Source organism: Pleurodeles waltl, chromosome 2_2 (assembly GCF_031143425.1).
Source record: "Pleurodeles waltl isolate 20211129_DDA chromosome 2_2, aPleWal1.hap1.20221129, whole genome shotgun sequence".
Lineage (NCBI taxonomy): Eukaryota > Metazoa > Chordata > Amphibia > Caudata > Salamandridae > Pleurodeles > Pleurodeles waltl.
The window spans coordinates 1,070,406,996-1,070,430,505 of record NC_090439.1 but is presented as its reverse complement, the minus strand read 5'-3'; the positions used below and the strand labels follow the sequence as shown (position 1 = coordinate 1,070,430,505).

General features: G+C 48.1%; 1 protein-coding gene across 4 annotated transcripts in view; it reads left to right on the top strand.

Moving 5' to 3' along the window:
- AGO2 (argonaute RISC catalytic component 2) overlaps positions 1 to 23,510 on the top strand; it is a 517,474-nt gene that overhangs the window by 385,079 nt on the left and 108,885 nt on the right. For all 4 annotated transcript variants that reach the window (XM_069220804.1, XM_069220806.1, XM_069220805.1 and 1 more), the window contains exon 16: positions 11,703 to 11,837. In XM_069220804.1, the coding sequence (XP_069076905.1) occupies positions 11,703 to 11,837 (135 nt within the window). The remainder of the gene's footprint in view (positions 1 to 11,702; positions 11,838 to 23,510) is intronic.

Here is a 23,510-nt window from a genome sequence, read left to right as displayed (position 1 = left end):
CTGAAGCTCACATGTCTAATTTCTTGTATTTCACTATTACTTTGTTCCAGTCCATAATTTCTGTACAGTTTCTTGTTGTGCAAATCCACATTAAGCTCATAGGCTGAATTAAGATTCTGAAAGGCACTAAATGCTCACTTTGGTCTTTCTTTGCTCAAATTTCAATTCTTCATTATAGTACATTTTTACCTCAATGAACAGTAACATTCATGATTTTGCCAATTGATTTTAAGTCTGACAGTATCTGCTCCTTCTGGCCTTCTCGGTGCTGGTAAAACTATTTATTGTCCTGGTATTTGGACTTGACAAAACGGTACTCTGTTATCCAGCTTCTCTCTCCTGTAAGGGCGGTCTTTGGTCATCATTAAATGAGGCAGACTAAAATGCAGTCATCTAAAAATTCATCTGCTTCACCTGAATCGTTAGAAAGCAATTATTTTTCTTTCTCTTTTTCATTTTAGGATGCATTTTTGCGATTTGTTTTTGTCTGTGTCCATAACAATTGTAAGAAAACCCACTCGCCCTTTATTGTATCTTCTGCCTATGCTCTTGTTTACTTTTGCCTTCTATCGTCTAATGACTCCCTCCTTTTCTAACCTGATCCATCAACATTTTCTTACGTTCCTTTTCATTGGCCACAAAATCCCATTTATTCAATGCCTGAAACTGTGCAAGTCTGTGGTGTGGTTTTGTCTTGTACATAGTACGTCTCAGATACTCAATCTTTCTCACGTTAAAAGTACCATTCAACGGAACTTAAAAAGTTTATCATCAGTGGGCCTTCCCATTTACGGGGCCATAAACTAGTATGAAGACCTGAATTTATCAACATTAGCAGGTGATCATTTGAAACGGTCTGTTGTCTGTGGCCTGGATGGAGGTGGAACAGTTCTCAGATTGTCCTGGTGGAAGTTCTTGTATCTCGAGCTTAGACCCTGAGCTGTTGTCATGTGAAAGTGCCCTTGTCCGCTGCCAACACTTGGACCTTGGGCCTCTTGATAGTATTCTTCGGACCCAAGTATGTCTGGAGTGTCTTCGATGGTGCTTCTGGACATCTTAAATGTTCTTGTTTTCCGATCATAAAGCGTTTTCTTCAACTGAAATCACTGGCAGGCCTCTCATGTAGATTTATGGTGGTCCGGAGTAAGGCACAAGTTGCTCACCAGATGTTGGTTGGTGTGTGAGAACTTGGCGTGACAACGTGGGCAAAATACAAATGGCGTCCCTCCCATCACCAGATGGACATGGAGTGGATGAGATGTTGAAAAAAGAGAAAACTTGTCTGAAGGACGAAGCACCCTCGGGCCTCGCTCAGCTGGAAACGAGTCAACAAACGACCAGTGTAGATGTCTAAGTAACCGCGATCGATAATACCAACATTTAAAGACCTAACTAGTAGGAAAGTGACAATGCCGAACAGAGCAGAGGAGTACATGCCTGAACCAGAGGGTGGGAAAAAAACACTCTAGCAATGGAGTCGAAGACCGTGCGCATTGCAAGTAAGAGGAGGAGTTACTATACGCGTCCCTCAAAAGACTTCTTCAAAGAAAAACAACTTGCACACTTCCCAGCCCAATACGAGATGGCAGACTTATGTTAAGCATGTGAATCTACAGCACTACATGCCACAAACAGATGCTTACTAGGTAAGTAACATTTTCTATCCCTCACAAAAAGCTGTGGCACTTTTCAACGTGGCATCCATTTTCAGTCAAATTAAGTTGAGCAATACAAGCAACTAACCAATCAAAATTCAGTTTAAAAATTGGTACTTGAAGCACAAAAGCACAAAAACACAATTTCAACAGTGTATGAAAAACATTGCAGTGATATGCAGTGCAATGCAGATTTCAACTTTATTGCAGTTGATGCACAGGAGTGACTGAGGAGCATTAACAAGACCAAAGCCACCACACCGCAAAAAAGTTATACACTCAAAATCACTCAACTCACTCAGCATAACAATCCACATTACAAACCACCATGTGCACAAGACAAGCCCTGGTTATACTCCTTGTAATGCAGCCTCACAAACTGCTTCAACACAATTGGTTTATCCAAGCGACTCCGGGCCATAAAACTAAGGGGTCTGAGAACCTTTTGAAATCATCTAATTTGTTCTAGTCATCCTCTGCTACAAAAACTGTCTCTGCTTTACAGCATTAACACAGCCACTTGATGGATTGGGGCTTGTTGTGAGTGACTTAGCACGAGAACCCTAGACTTAAATCATATAAACCCAGGATAATCACACACATAAATCCACACAAGGCAAATTTCAAAGTACGAATTCTGAAGGTTTATTACAAGTTTAAGAATTCAATACAGAAGTCAAAATACATTGGTTAGCCAATCAAATCAAAATCTTTGTGTAGGAAGTTGGCTCTGTATGTGCTATTTCAAAGTAAGGAATAGCATGCACAGAGTCCAAGGGTTCCCCTTAGAGGTAAAATAGTGGTAAAAATAGATAATACTAATGCTCTATTTTGTGGTAGTGTGGTCGAGCAGTAGGCTTATCCAAGGAGTAGTGTTAAGCATTTGTTGTACATACACATAGACAATAAATGAGGTACACACACTCAGAGACAAATCCAGCCAATAGGTTTTTATATAGAAAAATATCTTTTCTTAGTTTATTTTAAGAACCACAGGTTCAAATTCTACATGTAATAGCTCATTCGAAAGGTATTGCAGGTAAGTACTTTAGGAACTTCAAACCATCAAAATTGCATGTATACTTTTCAAGTTATTGACAAATAGCTGTTTTAAAAGTGGACACTTAGTGCAATTTTCACAGTTCCTAGGGGAGGTAAGTTTTGATTAGTTTTACCAGGTAAGTAAGACGCTTACAGGGTTCAGTTCTTGGTCCAAGGTAGCCCACCGTTGGGGGTTCAGAGCAACCCCAAAGTCACCACACCAGCAGCTCAGGGCCGGTCAGGTGCAGAGTTCAAAGTGGTGCCCAAAACACATAGGCTAGAATGGAGAGAAGGGGGTGCCCCGGTTCCGGTCTGCTTGCAGGTAAGTACCCGCGTCTTCGGAGGGCAGACCAGGGGGGTTTTGTAGGGCACCGGGGGGGACACAAGTCCACACAGAAATTTCACCCTCAGCAGCGCAGGGGCGGCCGGGTGCAGTGTAGGAACAGGCGTCGGGTTCGCAATGTTAGTCTATGAGAGATCTCGGGATCTCTTCAGCGCTGCAGGCAGGCAAGGGGGGGATTCCTCGGGGAAACCTCCACTTGGGTAAGGGAGAGGGACTCCTGGGGGTCACTTCTCCAGTGAAAGTCCGGTCCTTCGGGTCCTGGGGGCTGCGGATGCAGGGTCTCTCCCAGGCGTCGGGACTTTAGGTTCAAGGAGTCGCGGTCAGGGGAAGCCTCGGGATTCCCTCTGCAGGCGGCGCTGTGGGGGCTCAGGGGGGACAGGTTTTGGTACTCACAGTATTAGAGTAGTCCTGGGGTCCCTCCTGAGGTGTCGGATCTCCACCAGCCGAGTCGGGGTCGCCGGGTGCAGTGTTGCAAGTCTCACGCTTCTTGCGGGGAGCTTGCAGGGTTCTTTAAAGCTGCTGGAAACAAAGTTGCAGCTTTTCTTGGAGCAGGTCCGCTGTCCTCGGGAGTTTCTTGTCTTTTCGAAGCAGGGGCAGTCCTCAGAGGATGTCGAGGTCGCTGGTCCCTTTGGAAGGCGTCGCTGGAGCAGGATCTTTGGAAGGCAGGAGACAGGCCGGTGAGTTTCTGGAGCCAAGGCAGTTGTCGTCTTCTGGTCTTCCGCTGCAGGGGTTTTCAACTAGGCAGTCCTTCTTCTTGTAGTTGCAGGAATCTGATTTTCTAGGGTTCAGGGTAGCCCTTAAATACGAAATTTAAGGGCGTGTTTAGGTCTGGGGGGTTAGTAGCCAATGGCTACTAGCCCTGAGGGTGGGTACACCCTCTTTGTGCCTCCTCCCAAGGGGAGGGGGTCACAATCCTAACCCTATTGGGGGAATCCTCCATCTGCAAGATGGAGGATTTCTAAAAGTCAGAGTCACCTCAGCTCAGGACACCTTAGGGGCTGTCCTGACTGGCCAGTGACTCCTCCTTGTTGCTTTCTTTGTTCCCTCCAGCCTTGCCGCCAAAAGTGGGGGCCGTGGCCGGAGGGGGCGGGCAACTCCACTAAGCTGGAGTGCCCTGCTGGGCTGTGACAAAGGGGTGAGCCTTTGAGGCTCACCGCCAGGTGTTACAGCTCCTGCCTGGGGGAGGTGTTAGCATCTCCACCCAGTGCAGGCTTTGTTACTGGCCTCAGAGTGACAAAGGCACTCTCCCCATGGGGCCAGCAACATGTCTCTGGTGTGGCAGGCTGCTGGAACTAGTCAGCCTACACAGACAGTCGGTTAAGTTTCAGGGGGCACCTCTAAGGTGCCCTCTGTGGTGTATTTTACAATAAAATGTACACTGGCATCAGTGTGCATTTATTGTGCTGAGAAGTTTGATACCAAACTTCCCAGTTTTCAGTGTAGCCATTATGGTGCTGTGGAGTTCGTGTTTGACAGACTCCCAGACCATATACTCTTATGGCTACCCTGCACTTACAATGTCTAAGGTTTTGTTTAGACACTGTAGGGGTACCATGCTCATGCACTGGTACCCTCACCTATGGTATAGTGCACCCTGCCTTAGGGCTGTAAGGCCTGCTAGAGGGGTGTCTTACCTATACTGCATAGGCAGTGAGAGGCTGGCATGGCACCCTGAGGGGAGTGCCATGTCGACTTACTCATTTTGTTCTCACTAGCACCCACAGGCTTGTAAGCAGTGTGTCTGTGCTGAGTGAGGGGTCTCTAGGGTGGCATAAGACATGCTGCAGCCCTTAGAGACCTTCCCTGGCATCAGGGCCCTTGGTACCAGAGGTACCAGTTACAAGGGACTTATCTGGATGCCAGGGTGTGCCAATTGTGGAAACAATGGTACATTTTAGGTGAAAGAACACTGGTGCTGGGGCCTGGTTAGCAGGGTCCCAGCACACTTCTCAGTCAAGTCAGCATCAGTATCAGGCAAAAAGTGGGGGGTAACTGCAACAGGGAGCCATTTCTTTACACTTTGTAATTACAGATTGATGTTAAATACTATTAGTGGTGGAAATTAAGCCGAAATCTAATTAAATAGGCATCACCGGTTAAGGTTTAGCACAAGACAAATGAGTCAAAGATCTCACTGCATGTGCATTCTGAAAATATGAGTAGGCTAAATCCTACTAATGTCAAGCCTAGGCATTTATTTAAGTTAGACATTTCAATTTTGACTCCCTAATATTCAAAGCGCAGAAATATTTATTGTGAAATATTCCACAGGCCCCAGCAGTATTTTTTATATATATATAGAAGAGTATAAGCTGAAATAACGATGTTGTTATGGGATGGGAGGCTCCCAAGAATTGTACTTGGAACGTTATTTGTTTGTATTAAGTCTCCCAGCCGTTGATGGTAAAAGAGTGGACCTTTGCGCCACTGGACGCACCCTCCCTGAGAATGGAAAGATAAATAAAGTAGCCACATGGCTGTGTTGTTGCAATGTTTTGAAGACAACAGAGATGCACTACTGAAACATACTCAATCAATGCTAAGGCATGGTAGGTCCACACAGTACGAAAAAAGGGGAGAGATTTTTACTAAGGACATGCCTCCCGATTGAGTGAGGTGGGCAAGCTGAGAGTTTTTTTTTTTTTAATAAATGGGAAATGAATGGGGAAGTGATAAGCCAGTCCTGCTGGAGACCCTCAAAAGGGTTATGAATTGGTGGAGTTGAAAACATAGACATGGCCTGGCAGCCCATTTATTCATAGTGGAATGACAATTAGAGACTCCTTCCTCTTGGAAGATATGATACTATTGGAGCTGCTCCCACAGAAAACAGTATCCCTAATATACAAAAAGATAACCAGTGATAACCCAGATCTGCTAGAACCCTTAAACGAAAAGCAGTATGGAAAACTGGGGCTGGGGGGGGACTCAGCAAGTAGGAAGTATCCATGAGCACAGCTTTTTGTTTGATAAAACCTAAAATATTGCACCGATCATACCTCACCAGAGAACTCCTAGGGATGATAGGAAGTTTCATCCACACAATAAGGTACTGCTGTCAACTAGTGAATTTTTGGAACGGAGTGTGAAATTATCATGACTACACTGTTCTTTTTAGTGTTTTGTTTTGTTTTTAGTGGTTGCCACATGCAGAATTATCTGTTTTGGACATGTGGGTGGAAACTACTCTACAGAGGTATACCAGAAGATCTTCTTTAGAGTGGGGTGTATGGTGGTGAGAAGGAATATAATTAAGCAGTGGGGTGCAGCCCCCGCTCTGGCTCTTGAAACATGGAAGGTGGATATGGACTGGTGCATGGTGGCCAAAAAAGCAGGTGTAAGAATGAAAAGGATGACCAAAAAAGTTGGAGACAATATGGCTGCCCTAGGAAACATACAGGGGCTTGACATAAACTTTACTGAAACTAATGGGACCAGTGGGACTGCAACCATAGTAAGGGGGGGGTGCCTGCTGCACAGAGATTCAATGTTAAAACTCTGCATTTAGTGGATCTCCTAAAGGTGTACATTGATTGTAATGATTGAATTGTGAGTTTGGTGCTGATGTTTAGCACTTTTCAACACAACAGGTTTAACATTTAAACAAAGAATACGGTCTCAGCTGAGCAGCTCAAAATTGCCATGAATGGGAGCTAAACAGTCATGTTCTCAAAAAAAGAATATTCAGCATTTGTGGGAACCGAAGATCGACTTATTTGTTACATAAACATGCAACAAAGTCCAGTCTTTTGCAAATAGGTATCCACAGGAAGGATCATGGGGGAATGCATTTTAATTGCGAAGTCCAGGACATGTGCATATGCTCCCTCCTTACACTAGTTCCCAGACGCTGAAAGGGGAGTCTTGATGGCCTCAAATTGGGCCAGGCATGTATCAACTTGGCTGCTGAATTTAATGAATCTCAGAACTTACATTTCAGCAGATTGAAGAAGCATCCTAGCACAGGTCAGAGTATAAAATAACATTTGTATAGCTGTAGGAAGTTGGCTCTGTATGCACTATTTCAAAGTAAGGAATAGTATGCACAGAGTCCAAGGGTTCCCCTTAGAGGTAAGATAGTGGCAAAAAAAGATAATACTAATGCTCTATTTTGTGGTAGTGTGGTCGAGCAGTAGGCTTAGCAAAGGAGTAGTGTTAAGCATTTGTTGTACATACACACAGGCAATAAATGAGGAACACACACTCGGAGACAATCCCAGGCCAATAGGTTTTTGTATAGAAAAATATATTTTCTTAGTTTATTTTAAGAACCACAGGTTCAAATTCTACATGTAATACTTTGCATGAAAGGTATTGCAGGTAAGTACTTTAGGAACTTTGAATAATCACAATAGCATATATACTTTTCAAATAAAACACATATAGCTATTTTAAAACTAGACACAGTGCAATTTTCACAGTTCCTAGGGGAGGTAAGTTATTGTTAGTTCTTGCAGGTAAGTAAACCACCTACAGAGTTCAAGTTTGGGTCCAAGGTAGCCCACCGTTGGGGGTTCAGAGCAACCCCAAAGTTACCACACCAGCAGCTCAGGGCCGGTCAGGTGCAGGGTTCAAAGTGGTGCCCAAAACGCATAGGCTTCAATGGAGAAGGGGGTGCCCCGGTTCCAGTCTGCAAGCAGGTAAGTACCCGCGTCTTCGAAGGGCAGACCAGGGGGGGTTTTGTAGGGCACCGGGGGGGGGGGGCACAAGTTAGCACAGAAAGTACACCCTCAGCAGCACGGGGCGGCCGGGTGCAGTGCGCAAACACACGTCGGGTTTGTAATAGGAATCAATGGGAGACCAAGGGGTCTCTTCAGCGATGCAGGCAGGCAAGGGGGGGGCTCCTCGGGGTAGCCACCAGCTGGGCAAGGGAGAGGTCCTCCTGGGGGTCACTCATGCACTGAAGTTCCGATCCTTCAGGTGCTGGGGGCTGCGGGTGCAGGGTCTTTTCCAGCCGTCGGGATTTTAGAGTCAGGCAGTCGCGGTCAGGGGGAGCCTCGGGATTCCCTCTGCAGGTGTCGCTGTGGGGGGTCAGGGGGGACAACTTTGGTTACTCAGTCTCGGAGTCGCCAGAGGGTCTTCCCTGAGGTGTTGGTTCTCCACCAGTCGAGTCGGGGTCGCCGGGTGCAGTGTTGCAAGTCTCACGCTTCTTGCAGGGATTGCAGGGGTCTTTAAATCTGCTCCTCTGGATACAAAGTTGCAGTCTTTGTTGAACAGGGCCTCTGTTCTCTGGAGTTTCTTGGTCTCTTGGAAGCAGGGCAGTCCTCTGAGGATTCAGAGGTCGCTGGTCCCAGGGAAAGCGCCGCTGGAGCAGTTTTCTTCTGAAGGCAGGAGACAGGCCGGTAGGACTGGGGCCAAAGCAGTTGGTGTCTTCTTTCTTCTTCTGCAGGGGTTTTCAGCTCAGCAGTCCTCTTCTTCTGTAAGTTGCAGGAATCTGAGTTCCTAGGTTCAGTGGAGCCCCTAAATACAGAATTTAGGGGTGTGTTTAGGTCAGGGAGGGCAGTAGCCAATGGCTACTAGCCCTGAGGGTGGCTACACCCTCTTTGTGCCTCCTCCCTGAGGGGAGGGGGGCACATCCCTAATCCTATTGGGGGAATCCTCCATCTGCAAGATGGAGGATTTCTAAAAGTCAGAGTCACCTCAGCTCAGGACACCTTTGGGGCTGTCCTGACTGGCCAGTGACTCCTCCTTGTTTTTCTCATTATCTCTCCTGGACTTGCCGCCAAAAGTGGGGGCTGTGTCCAGGGGGCGGGCATCTCCACTAGCTGGAGCGCCCTGGGGCATTGTAACACGAAGCCTGAGCCTTTGAGGCTCACTGCTAGGTGTTACAGTTCCTGCAGGGGGGAGGTGTGAAGCACGTCCACCCAGAGCAGGCTTTTGTTTCTGTCCTCAGAGAGCACAAAGGCCCTCACCACATGGGGTCAGAAACTCGTCTCTCAGCAGCAGGCTGGAACAGACCAGTCAGTCCTGCACTGAACAATTGGGTAAAGTACAGGGGACATCTCTAAGATGCCCTCTGTGTGCATTTTTTAATAAATCCAACACTGGCATCAGTGTGGGTTTATTATTCTGAGAAGTTTGGTACCAAACTTCCCAGTATTCAGTGTAGCCATTATGGAGCTGTGGAGTTCGTTTTTGACAGACTCCCAGACCATATACTCTTATGGCTACCCTGCACTTACAATGTCTAAGGTTTTGCTTAGACACTGTAGGGGCATAGTGCTCATGCACATATCCCCTCACCTGTGGTATAGTGCACCCTGCCTTAGGGCTGTAAGGCCTGCTAGAGGGGTGACTTACCTATGCCACAGGCAGTGTGAGGTTGGCATGGCACCCTGAGGGGAGTGCCATGTCGACTTAGTAATTTTCTCCCCACCAGCACACACAAGCTGGCAAGCAGTGTGTCTGTGCTGAGTGAGGGGTCCCTAGGGTGGCATAAGACATGCTGCAGCCCTTAGAGACCTTCCCTGGCATCCGGGCCCTTGGTACCAGTTAAAAGGGACTTACCTGGGTGCCAGGGTTGTGCCAATTGTGGAGACAATGGTACATTTTAGGTGAAAGAACACTGGTGCTGGGGCCTGGTTAGCAGGGTCCCAGCACACTTCTCAGTCAAGTCAGCATCAGTATCAGGCAAAATGTGGGGGGTAACTGCAACAGGGAGCCATTTCCTTACATGGAGACAATGGTACATTTTAGGTGAAAGAACACTGGTGCTGGGGCCTAGTTAGCAGGGTCCCAGCACACTTCTCAGTCAAGTCAGCATCAGTATCAGGCAAAAAGTGGGGAGTAACTGCAACAGGGAGCCATTTCTTTACAATAGCCAAATGCAAAAAATAATGTGTGTGGTGTTCATCGAAGTGTCCACATCCCCACTCAATTCAACCTCATCCATGCTTTCTGTGCCTATTCTTGTTGGCTCTTTCAAGCCTGAGGAATGCCTTCATTGAAGTTCACCTTTTCTTTCCCTCCATCAAGAAGTCTGCCAACTAAATGAGAGCTCAACTCAGTATTATCTCAACTGATGCGTAACCCATTTCAATCAGTTTACAGATCTTGTATTACATCTCTCTTATAGAAAACAGCTCTGTTAGCTATTACCCCTTTAAAAGTCACTTGATGTACTGATATGCCAACGTTCGTTTTTAGCATGCCTCATTTCAGAAAGTCTAACCAATTACTGGTTAAAATCTCCAATCCAAGTCAAAGTTTTCTATTATCAAAACAGGGAATTTCCACATGGGTATTAGCAACAATTGCTTTCTACCATATGAAAGAGGTAGAGAACGCTTACAGGAACAGTCAAGGCTCACTGTACAAGAATTATGGCAACTCCACTGCAGTATGTGCAGGAGTGTCTCTGGTGAATATCTGCTGTTCAGACACAGAGGAATATACACACTACTGCCTGAATGCAGTAGCAGAGAGATACAGTAATGAGATGGGCTGTTCTACAGTAGATAGGATGAGCCTTGCTGTCTTCTCCCACTTTCCCACCTTCCACAAGTCTCTCTCTCTCTCTCTCACACACACACACAATATATGTTCCATTTTAGGCCCGGGGACCTTATTTCCCAATGCCTATGGCCTCCCTCCCTAAGCCACTTTAGGCCCGCTGGGGCCCAAAGTATTTTTAAGGGGAGGTTGGCCGCAAGGCACCCACTTCATCGAGCCTTTAAAAGGCCCTAGGGATTCCATCCCCCAGGACATTGATCTTTGTTTGAAGAAAAAGGAAAAAAAAGGATTTGGTCTGTACAGCTCCTCTCTCTGAGCCTTTAATGGGCCCTGGGAAACCAATACCATTGAGTCGGCTCGCTCCTGGTGAACAGTGGTTTCCCTGCCTGCACTGGCCCGGGCAGAGAACCATGTGTTTCTCCCTCGTCTGGCTGGAGCACTTTCAAATCTCTTGCCAAAATGAGAGCAAACACAAAGTCTGCTCCCAGCAAACAGGAGCTTTAAAAATGCTCCCGCTGGCTAGGAGCAGACTTGAAATCTGTTGACAGGGAAATAGAACAACAGATTACTGCCACATGGAGCAAGCATTATAAATAGCTGGTTGATTGTTAGTGAACTCCGCTACCCATAATGTGTATGTTATAGGGTCAGTGTTGCGCAATAACACATGCTTGATACACCTAATTGGCATTAATGATGCTTCATATTATTCTGAGCTGCTTTGTACTTATTTCAGGCCTCTAATGGCTTACTAGTTTATAGAGTTATGTGTACAAAAGAAGCTTGGAAGATGTCATCAGTGGTGAAAATAATATCATAGAAAACGTCATGAGTAAATTAATATGTGAGGTCATAAGCAGTGCATGGCGGAGGGTGTAAGCTCTAGTTAGCTCTCCTTTTTGGTGAATTTCTGTAGTTTTGAGTTCAAAACATTAATGTAGGTAGTGACCTATTCACCTAACTATAATGTTACTCTAACCTTGATTTTTTTCAGTGAATGTTGTGTGTGTGTGTGTATCTATATATGTGTGTATATATCAAACATCTGGTTTGAATCGGTTAGTCACTTCACATTTGATGATTTAATGGAGTTATATGTTTGCACTTGGACTTTTAGATGTTCTGCTTGTTACTTATATGTATCCAAATTTCTTCTTTCGGAGATCACTTTCCTAATGTGCTTTTGTAATGTTTACTCTTTTCTCCTTCAGGTACTGCATCATGAATTGTTAGCTATCAGGGAGGCTTGCATCAAACTAGAAAAGGACTATCAGCCAGGGATCACATTTATTGTTGTGCAGAAAAGGCATCACACCAGACTCTTCTGTACTGACAGAAATGAACGGGTATGTACCCTCTTTGTTTGTATCTCTTTGATTCTTGCTTGCCCATCATGGCATTGTCTTCAAGTGCCACGTGTGGAATGCTGGACCTCATTTTACAATGGTGAAAAGCCTGTTCTTAGAATAGTTAAAATCAAGTGGCTTATGAAAAGCATCAAAATGTTAGCAAGCGTTGCTCTTTTTTTGTGGGTGTGTTTGTAGATATATGTATATAGTATTGTTGTTGCCACTGTATAGTAAGGTCAGCGTTTCCACATTGAGACCTTTTTTAGTGTTACTTATAGCTCTGCAGTAATCTGTTAATTATTTCAAAATTGGTTGTGGGTTCGGTTGTACTCCAGTGATACCAGCATTCTAGATTAACCCTCATGGTTCTGCTGTTCCATAAAGTTTTCCAGAAGAACATTTTGGTCCCTGATGTACAGTTGAGACATTGTTTCTGTATCAGAGAGCAAAGTTTTCTATGAGAGTTAGCATGAGAAATTGCGCTCTTAGGGACCCCACCTTCTTTTTTTTTTTTTTTTTTTTTTTTAATTGGCCCCTGCTTTACGGATCAACGTAAAATGTTACATGAAGCATTTGAGGTGGATAAACTCTTTAACTGGCACAAAAGCCACCACTGCTGAGACATCCACATCGTTTCCCAGACACCAGCAACAGCAATCACCTTCACAGGGCTCCCCACCCCCTTGCCATCAGCCATCGGGAACTAGGCTTCCACAGGGGAGGATACAAGGGCAACAACAGGTGTGATAGTTGGAAAGAAGCGGCCTTCAGAGGTGCCGCATCTGACAAGCAGTGACTCCTTTGACCATTGAACACCTGTCAGGCGTTTGGTTGCACAAGTTTCTTCTCTACTGGGCAGAGATCACCTTCGACCAGTGGGCTTTGGATATTGTAGAAGAGCGGGTACTGCTTAGAACTGATGAAAGCACCACCAAACATCCTTTGCCTTGAATCCCAGCCTCCCCCGTGCTGAGCCACTCTACCCTGAATATTACCATCTGCTTTCAAGAGGAGATACTTGCACCACTCAGCAAAGGGGCCAAATACCCTGTGCTGCCACAACACTGCAGCAAGGGGGTGTAGTCCTTATACTTCCTGATCCCCAAAAAGGACTTGTTCCTCTGGCTCATCCTTGACCTCAGTCCCCTCAACAAATACTTTGTCAGAGTATTTATACATGGTGACACTCTAGGATATCATTCCACTACTACAACAAAGCGACTTAATGATTGCCTTCGACCTGAAGTTCGCCAACTTTCACATGTCCATTCATCCTGCACATCGAAGGTTCCCCCAGGTTTGTGGTAAGTGGTCAGCATTATCAATTCAAAGTGCTACCTTTGGAGTAACCACAGCTCCCAAGTTATTTACTAAGTGTTCTTGCAGTGGTTGCCGCTCACCTTAGAATAAGCAACATTCATGTCTTTCCTTACCTGAACGATTGGCTGATTAACAGCGCAATTAAAGGTTCACCATCAGTGCAACCAAGTCCCATCTCCAGCCCATGCAAGTTCAGCCTTTTCTTGGAGCAATACTAGCTTCTTGAGTAGGGAAACCATACCCCAGCCCAGCAAGGGTACAGTCATTCCAAGCACTACTGCCTCTCAGCCAGATTGCCAGGTATTGGTCAGAAAGAACAATTTTGGAGATCTGCTCAGCAGGATGCATCAACAAGTCCATGAGTGAGAACTCCAACACCTATCTCGTACTTCCTTCATTAGAGGTTCTGTAGGAAGTTGGCTCTGTATGTGCTATTTCAAAGTAAGGAATAGCATGCACAGAGTCCAAGGGTTCCCCTTAGAGGTAAGATAGTGGCAAAAAGAGATAATGCTAATGCTCTATTTTGTGGTAGTGTGGTCGAGCAGTAGGCTTATCAAAGGAGTAGTGTTAAGCATTTGTTGTACATACACACAGGCAATAAATGAGGAACACACACTCAGAGACAAATCCAGCCAATAGGTTTTGTTATAGAAAAATATCTTTTCTTAGTTTATTTTAAGAACCACAGGTTCAAATTTTACATGTAATATCTCATTTGAAAGGTATTGCAGGTAAGTACTTTAGGAACTTTGAATCATTTCATTAGCATGTATACTTTTCACATAAAACACAATAAGCTGTTTTAAAAGTGGACACAGTGCAATTTTCACAGTTCCTGGGGGAGGTAAAGTAATGTTAGTTTTAACAGGTAAGTAAGTCACTTACAGGTTTCAGTTTTTGGTCCAAGGTAGCCCACCGTTGGGGGTTCAGAGCAACCCCAAAGTTACCACACCAGCAGCTCAGGGCCGGTCAGGTGCAGAGGTCAAAGAGGTGCCCAAAACGCATAGGCTTCAATGGAGAGAAGGGGGTGCCCCGGTTCCAGTCTGCCAGCAGGTAAGTACCCGCGTCTTCGGAGGGCAGACCAGGGGGGTTTTGTAGGGCACCGGGGGGGACACAGGTCAGCACAAAAAGTACACCCTCAGCAGCGCGGGGCGGCCGGGTGCAGTGTGCAAACACGCGTCGGGTTTTGTTATGGTTTTCAATGAGAGATCAAGGGATCTCTTCAGCGTTGCAGGCAGGCAAGGGGGGGGCTCCTCGGGGTAGCCACCACCTGGGCAAGGGAGAGGGCCTCCTGGGGGTCACTCCTGCACAGGAGTTCCGTTTCTTTAGGTGCTGGGGGCTGCGGGTGCAGAGTCTTTTCCAGCCGTCGGGAAATGGAGTTCAGGCAGTCGCGGTCAGGGGGAGCCTCGGGATTCCCTCTGCAAGCGTCGCTGTGGGGGCTCAGGGGGGACAACTTTGGTTACTCACAGTCGTAGAGTCGCCGGAGGGTCCTCCTTGAAGCGTTGTTTCTCCACCAGTCGAGTCGGGGTCGCCGGGTGCAGTGTTGCAAGTCTCACGCTTCTTGCGGGGAGTTGCAGGGGTCTTTAAATCTGCTCCTTGAAACAAAGTTGCAGTTCTTGTGGAGCAGTGCCGCTGTCCTCAGGAGTTTCTTGTCTTTCTTGAAGCAGGGCAGTCCTCAGAGGATTCAGAGGTCGCTGGTCCCTTGGAAAGCGTCGCTGGAGCAGGTTTCTTTTGGAAGGCAGGAGACAGGCAGGTAGGACTGGGGCCAAAGCAGTTGGTGTCTTCTGTTCTTCCTCTGCAGGGGTTTTTCAGCTCAGCAGTCTTCTTCTTCAGGTAAGTTGCAGGAATCTAAATTCTTAGGTTCAGGGGAGCCCTTAAATACTAAATTTAAGGGCGTGTTTAGGTCTGGGGGGTTAGTAGCCAATGGCTACTAGCCCTGATGGTGGATACACCCTCTTTGTGCCTCCTCCCAAGGGGAGGGGGTCACATCCCTAATCCTATTGGGGGAATCCTCCATCTGCAAGATGGAGGATTTCTAAAAGTTAGATTCACCTCAGCTCAGGACACCTTAGGGGCTGTCCTGACTGGCCAGTGACTCCTCCTTGTTGTTTTCTTTGTTTCCTTCGGCCTTGCCGCCAAAAGTGGGGGCCGTGGCCGGAGGGGGTGGGCAACTCCACTAGCTGGAGTGTCCTGCGGTGCTGTGACAAAGGGGTGAGCCTTTGAGGCTCACCGCCAGGTGTTACAGCTCCTGCCTGGGGGAGGTGTTAGCATCTCCACCCAGTGCAGGCTTTGTTATTGGCCTCAGAGTGACAAAGGCACTCTCCTCATGGGGCCAGCAACATGTCTCTAGTGTGGCAGGCTGCTGGAACCAGTCAGCCTACACAGATAGTCGGTTAAGGTTTCAGGGGGCACCTCTAAGGTGCCCTCTGGGGTGTAGTTTACAATAAAATGTACACTGGCATCAGTGTGCATTTATTGTGCTGAGAAGTTTGATACCAAACTTCCCAGTTTTCAGTGTAGCCATTATGGTGCTGTGGAGTTCGTGTAAAACAGACTCCCAGACCATATACTCTTATGGCTACCCTGCACTTACAATGTCTAAGGTATTGCTTAGACACTGTAGGGGCACAGTGCTCATGCACTGGTGCCCTCACCTATGGTATAGTGCACCCTGCCTTAGGGCTGTAAGGCCTACTAGAGGGGTGACTTATCTATACCTGCATAGGCAGTGAGAGGCTGGCATGGCACCCTTAGGGGAGTGCCAAGTCGACTTACTCGTTTTGTTCTCACCAGCACACACAAGCTGGCAAGCAGTGTGTCTGTGCTGAGTGAGGGGTCTCCAGGGTGGCATAAGACATGCTGCAGCCCTTAGAGACCTTCCTTGGCATCAGGGCCCTTGGTACCAGGGGTACCACTTACAAGGGACTTATCTGTATGCCAGGGTGTGCCAATTGTGGAATCAAAAGTACAGGTTAGGGAAAGAACACTGGTGCTGGGGCCTGGTTAGCAGGCCTCAGCACACTTTCAATTCAAAACATAGCATCAGCAAAGGCAAAAAGTCAGGGAGTAACCATGCCAAGGAGGCATTTCCTTACAGTCCCTCAGATTAGGAGTCGTCAAGCCTTGGTTGGTGCAATAGTTGTGGTCCACAGGGATTCTGTCCCAGTGGCAGGTACAAGAGCTCACCGACTTAAACGTCGGACAGAAGACAGAGAAGACCCAGAGGACCCCTCAGAACCACACCTGTGCTGGAGAATCTTCGCAGATCCGGAGGACAGAAGATCTTACCAGCTGGATGTCGTTGCCTTAGGTGCCTCCGGATGCAGGGGAGTGACCACCTATTAGGAGGGATCACTGATGTCAGCTACCTGGCCTACCCAGTCAGATGCTCCCATAGGCCTCTGGCCATCTTGGTTCCAAGATGTCAGAACCAGGTGGCCACCTGCAGGAGCTTTGGGCACCATCCTGTGGGTGGAGCTGGACAGGGGAGTGGACCCTTCCCTCTTGTAAAGAAATGGCTCCCTGTTGCAGTTACCCCCCACTTTTTGCCTGATACTGATGCTGACTTGACTGAGAAGTGTGCTGGGACCCTGCTAACCAGGCCCCAGCACCAGTGTTCTTTCACCTAAAATGTGCTTTTGATTCCACAATTGGCACACCCTGGCATCCAGGTAAGTCCCTTGTAACTGGTACCAAGGGCCCTGATGCCAGGGAAGGTCTCTAAGGGCTGCAGCATATCTTATGCCACCCTGGGGACCCCTCATTCAGCACAGACACACTGCTTGCCAGCTTGTGTGTGCTGATGAGAACAAAACGAGTAAGTCGACATGGCACTCCCCTCAGGGTGCCATGCCAACCTCACACTGCCTATGCAGTATAGATAAGTCACCCCTCTAGTAGGCCTTACAGCCCTAAGGCAGGGTGCACTATACCATAGGTGAGGGCATATGTGCATGAGCACTATGCCCCTACAGTGTCTAAGCAACACCTTAGACATTGTAAGTGCAGGGTAGCTGTAGGAAGTTGGCTCTGTATGTGCTATTTCAAAGTAAGGAATAGCATGCACAGAGTCCAAGGGTTCCCCTTAGAGGCAAAATAGTGGTAAAAATAGATAATACTAATGCTCTATTTTGTGGTAGTGTGGTCGAGCAGTAGGCTTATCCAAGGAGTAGTGTTAAGCATTTGTTGTACATACACATAGACAATAAATGAGGTACACACACTCAGAGACAAATCCAGCCAATAGGTTTTTGTATAGAAAAATATCTTTTCTTAGTTTATTTTAAGAACCACAGGTTCAAATTCTACATGTAATATCTCATTTGAAAGGTATTGCAGGTAAGTACTTTAGGAACTTTAAATCATAAAAATTGCATGTATACTTTTCAAGTTATTGACAAATAGCTGTTTTAAAAGTGGACACTTAGTGCAATTTTCACAGTTCCTAGGGGAGGTAAGTATTTGTTAGGTTAACCAGGTAAGTAAGGCACTTACAGGGCTTAGTTCTTGGTCCAAGGTAGCCCACCGTTGGGGGTTCAGAGCAACCCCAAAGTCACCACACCAGCAGCTCAGGGCCGGTCAGGTGCAGAGTTCAAAGTGGTGCCCAAAACACATAGGCTAGAATGGAGAGAAGGGGGTGCCCCGGTTCCGGTCTGCTTGCAGGTAAGTACCCGCGTCTTCGGAGGGCAGACCAGGGGGGTTTTGTAGGGCACCGGGGGGGACACAAGTCCACACAGAAATTTCACCCTCAGCAGCGCGGGGGCGGCCGGGTGCAGTGTAGAAACAAGCGTCGGGTTTGTAATGGAAGTCAATGGGAGATCTAGGGATCTCTTCAGCGCTGCAGGCAGGCAAGGGGGGGGTTCCTCGGGGAAACCTCCACTTGGGCAAGGGAGAGGGACTCCTGGGGGTCACTCCTCCAGTGAAAGTCCGGTCCTTCAGGTCCTGGGGGCTGCGGGTGCAGGGTCTCTCCCAGGTGTCGGGACTTTGGATTCAAAGAGTCGCGGTCAGGGGAAGCCTCGGGATTCCCTCTGCAGGCGGCGCTGTGGGGGCTCAGGGGGGACAGGTTTTTGTACTCACAGTCTTAGAGTAGTCCTGGGGTCCCTCCTGAGGTGTTGGATCGCCACCAGCCGAGTCGGGGTCGCCGGGTGCAGTGTTGCAAGTCTCACGCCTTTTGCGGGGAGCTTGCAGGGTTCTTTAAAGCTGCTGGAAACAAAGTTGCAGCTTTTCTTTGGAGCAGGTCCGCTGTCCTCGGGAGTTTCTTGTCTTTTCGAAGCAGGGGCAGTCCTCAGAGGATGTCGAGGTCGCTGGTCCCTTTGGAAGGCGTCGCTGGAGCAGGATCTTTGGAAGGCAGGAGACAGGCCGGTGAGTTTCTGGAGCCAAGGCAGTTGTCGTCTTCTGGTCTTCCTCTGCAGGGGTTTTTCAGCTAGGCAGTCCTTCTTCTTGTAGTTGCAGGAATCTAATTTTCTAGGGTTCAGGGTAGCCCTTAAATACTAAATTTAAGGGCGTGTTTAGGTCTGGGGGGTTAGTAGCCAATGGCTACTAGCCCTGAGGGTGGGTACACCCTCTTTGTGCCTCCTCCCAAGGGGAGGGGGTCACAATCCTAACCCTATTGGGGGAATCCTCCATCTGCAAGATGGAGGATTTCTAAAAGTTAGAGTCACTTCAGCTCAGGACACCTTAGGGGCTGTCCTGACTGGCCAGTGACTCCTCCTTGTTGCTTTCTTTGTTCCCTCCAGCCTTGCCGCCAAAAGTGGGGGCCGTGGCCGGAGGGGGCGGGCAACTCCACTAAGCTGGAGTGCCCTGCTGGGCTGTGACAAAGGGGTGAGCCTTTGAGGCTCACCGCCAGGTGTTACAGCTCCTGCCTGGGGGAGGTGTTAGCATCTCCACCCAGTGCAGGCTTTGTTACTGGCCTCAGAGTGACAAAGGCACTCTCCCCATGGGGCCAGCAACATGTCTCTGGTGTGGCAGGCTGCTGGAACTAGTCAGCCTACACAGACAGTCGGTTAAGTTTCAGGGGGCACCTCTAAGGTGCCCTCTGTGGTGTATTTTACAATAAAATGTACACTGGCATCAGTGTGCATTTATTGTGCTGAGAAGTTTGATACCAAACTTCCCAGTTTTCAGTGTAGCCATTATGGTGCTGTGGAGTTCGTGTTTGACAAACTCCCAGACCATATACTCTTATGGCTACCCTGCACTTACAATGTCTAAGGTTTTGTTTAGACACTGTAGGGGCACAGTGCTCATGCACTGGTACCCTCACCTATGGTATAGTGCACCCTGCCTTAGGGCTGTAAGGCCTGCTAGAGGGGTGTCTTACCTATACTGCATAGGCAGTGAGAGGCTGGCATGGCACCCTGAGGGGAGTGCCATGTCGACTTACTCATTTTGTTCTCACTTAGCACACACAGGCTTGTAAGCAGTGTGTCTGTGCTGAGTGAGGGGTCTCTAGGGTGGCATAAGACATGCTGCAGCCCTTAGAGACCTTCCTTGGCATCAGGGCCCTTGGTACTAGAAGTACCAGTTACAAGGGACTTATCTGAATGCCAGGGTGTGCCAATTGTGGATACAATGGTACAGTTTAGGTGAAGGAACACTGGTGCTGGGGCCTGGTTAGCAGGGTCCCAGCACACTTCTCAGTCAAGTCAGCATCAGTATCAGGCAAAAAGTGGGGGGGGACTGCAACAGGGAGCCATTTCTTTACAGTAGCCATAAGAGTATATGGTCTGGGAGTCTGTCAAAAACGAACTCCACAGCTCCATAATGGCTACACTGAATACTGGGAAGTTTGGTATCAAACTTCTCAGAATAATAAACCCACACTGATGCCAGTGTTGGATTTATTAAAAAATGCACACAGAGGGCATCTTAGAGATACCCCCTGTATTTTACCCAATTGTTCAGTGCAGGACTGACTGGTCTGTGCCAGCCTGCTGCTGAGAGACGAGTGTCTGACCTCATGCGGTGAGAGCCTTTGTGCTCTCTGAGGACAGAAACAAAGCCTGCTCTGGGTGGAGGTGCTTCACACCTCCCCCCTGCAGGAACTGTAACACCTAGCAGTGAGCTTCAAAGGCTCAAGCTTCGTGTTACAATGCCCCAGGGCACTCCAGCTAGTGGAGATGCCCGCCCCCTGGACACAGCCCCCACTTTTGGCGGCAAGTCCAGGAGAAATAATGAGAATAACAAGGAGGAGTCACTGGCCAGTCAGGACAGCCCCTAAGGCTCCCCTGAACCTAAGAATTGAGATTCCTGAAACTACAAGAAGAAGAGGACTGCTGAGCTGAAAAACCCCTGCAGAGGAAGAACAGAAGACACCAACTGCTTTGGCCCCAGACTTACCGGCCTGTCTCCTGCCTTCCAAAGAAACCTGCTCCAGCGACGCTTTCCAAGGGACCAGCGACCTCTGAATCCTCTGAGGACTGCCCTGCTTCAAGAAAGACAAGAAACTCCCGAGGACAGCGGCACTGCTCCAAAACAACTGCAACTTTGTTTCAAGGAGCAGATTTAAAGACCCCTGCAACTCCCCGCAAGAAGCGTGAGACTTGCAACACTGCACCCGGCGACCCCGACTCGACTGGTGGAGAACCAACACCTCAGGGAGGACCCTCCGGCGACTCTACGACTGTGAGTAACCAAAGTTGTCCCCCCTGAGCCCCCACAGCGACGCCTGCAGAGGGAATCCTGAGGCTCCCCCTGACCGCGACTGCCTGAACTTCATTTCCCGACGGCTGGAAAAGACCCTGCACCCGCAGCCCCCAGCACCTAAAGGAACGGAACTCCTGTGCAGGAGTGACCCCCAGAAGGCCCTCTCCCTTGCCCAGGTGGTGGCTACCCCGAGGAGCCCCCCCCCCCTTGCCTGCCTGCATCGCTGAAGAGATCCCTTGATCTCTCATAGGAAACCATTGAAAACCCGACGCGTGTTTGCACACTGCACCCGGCCGCCCCCGCTCTGCTGAGGGTGTACTTTTTGTGCTGACCTGTGTCCCCCCCCCCCCCCGGTGCCCTACAAAACCCCCCTGGTCTGCCCTCCGAAGACGCGGGTACTTACCTGCTGGCAGACTGGAACCGGGGCACCCCCTTCTCTCCATTGAAGCCTATGTGTTTTGGGCACCTCTTTGACCTTTGCACCTGACCGGCCCTGAGCTGCTGGTGTGATAACTTTGGGGTTGCTCTGAACCCCCAACGGTGGGCTACCTTGGACCAAGAACTGAAACCTGTAAGTGACTTACTTACCTGTGAAACTTAACATTACTTTACCTCCCCCAGGAACTGTGAAAATTACACTGTGTCCACTTTTAAAACAGCTTATTGTGTTTTATGAAAAAAGTATACATGCTAATGTAATGATTTAAAGTTCCTAAAGTACTTACCTGCAATACCTTTCAAATGAGATATTACATGTAGAATTTGAACCTGTGGTTCTTAAAATAAACTAAGAAAATATATTTTTCTATAACAAAACCTATTGGCTGGATTTGTCTCTGAGTGTGTGTTCCTCATGTATTGCCTGTGTGTATGTACAACAAATGCTTAACACTACTCCTTTGATAAGCCTACTGCTCGACCACACTACCACAAAATAGAGCATTAGTATTATCTCTTTTTGCCACTATCTTACCTCTAAGGGGAACCCTTGGACTCTGTGCATACTATTCCTTACTTTGAAATAGTGCATACAGAGCCAACTTCCTACACCTCTCCTTTGAATGTTTCATGCCAGAGCAGGGACCAGTGGTCCCTGGACTGGTGCAATCTGGATTATGCAAGGAGGGCACCAAATGTGCCCTTTAAAGCAGTCTGGTGGTGCGGGGAGGCTACCCATCCCCAGCCCAGTAATACCTGTTTTCAAAGGAGAGGAGGTTGCACCCCTCTCTCACAGAAAATACTTTGTTGTGCTGTCCCCTGCTCATGCTGGTCAAGCAGCAGGAGGGCAGAATCGTGTATGGGGGGCTGCAGCAGTGCGGGCTGCAGACCCTGGAAGACTGTTAGGAGCTGAACTGGGGGATACTCTAAGGAACCCCCAAAGTGCATGGGGATGATTGCAACATGTTTGATACCAAACATGCCCAGGTTTGGAGTTACCATTATGTAGCTGGGCCAGTACATAGTTAAAATGGCTTCCCTGCACTTACGAAGTCCAGGGAAATGGAACTAGAGTTTGTAGGGGCACCTCTACTCATGCAGGGGTGCCCACCCACAGGGACCTGCACCCTACCCTTTGGGCTTAAAGGGCCTACCATAGGGGTGACTTACAGTGGCCTGATGTAGTGACCAGCAGGGAAAGGGTGCATGCATTTTGTCACGCGGGCTGCAAATGGCAGGCCTGCAGACAGTTTGCTTGGGTTCCCATGAGTGGCATAATACATGCAGCAGCCCTTGGGAAACCCTGGGTGTACCAGTATCCTGGGTGCCTAAATACCATATACTAGGGACTTGCAGAAACACACCAGTATGCCAATTATAGGGTGTTATTATTACCAAGGCAACCAAATTTAGAGGAGAGGGCATGATCACTGGGGTCCTTATTAGAAGGATCCCAGTGAAAACAGTCTAAGAAAACTGACATCAGGCTAAAGGTGGGGGTAACCATGCCAGAAAGATGGGACTTTCCTACGGAGGCCAGCTCCCTCCTAACTCTGTGGTGTTCGCCACAGCAGGAAAAAGGGCAAACATCTGGTGAGCCCCTCCCACACTAGACAGCGGGGAAGAGGCTGGCTGCTCAGTCTGCCAACCAGTGGAGAATTTCCAACTCCTTTGGCCTGCTCTCCTGCTGCGCCAGACTTCATAGGATCGAAATGGAGGGACTCCTCCAACATCTCCCTGAGGAATATAAAAAGGGCATATGAGATTGCCTCAGAGGGTGAATAAATGGCAAACACATACATTCACTGCGCCCTTGTTGCAACCGAGACAGCAGCAAGAGGCATTAATTGTAGTGTACCAAGATGGCACCCCTGGTTTCAGGCTTCAAATCTGAAGTGCAACAAAACATCCTCATACTTCCTTTTGATAGCCAACACCTCTTTGGCCCTCAAGTAGACACTCTACTCGAGAAAATAAAAAAGACAATGAGCCGGCCCAAGCTATGTGAGCATTGCAAACAAAATTACAACATGGCTTCTTTCACCTCTCTCCCTATCATGTGGGGTCAAAATCCACCCCCAAAAATCCATGCACCTCTTACTAACGTCCCCAGCCACAGACCACTGTGCCCAGGAGTTACTAAAGGGGATCCTATAGGGGCAGTTATTCTAGGGGCAAAGGCAACAGTGGTTTCACCAAACCCTCCTCCACATACACCAAACCCCGACTTGCCAACCACGCTGTAACCACCAATACACAACACCTATC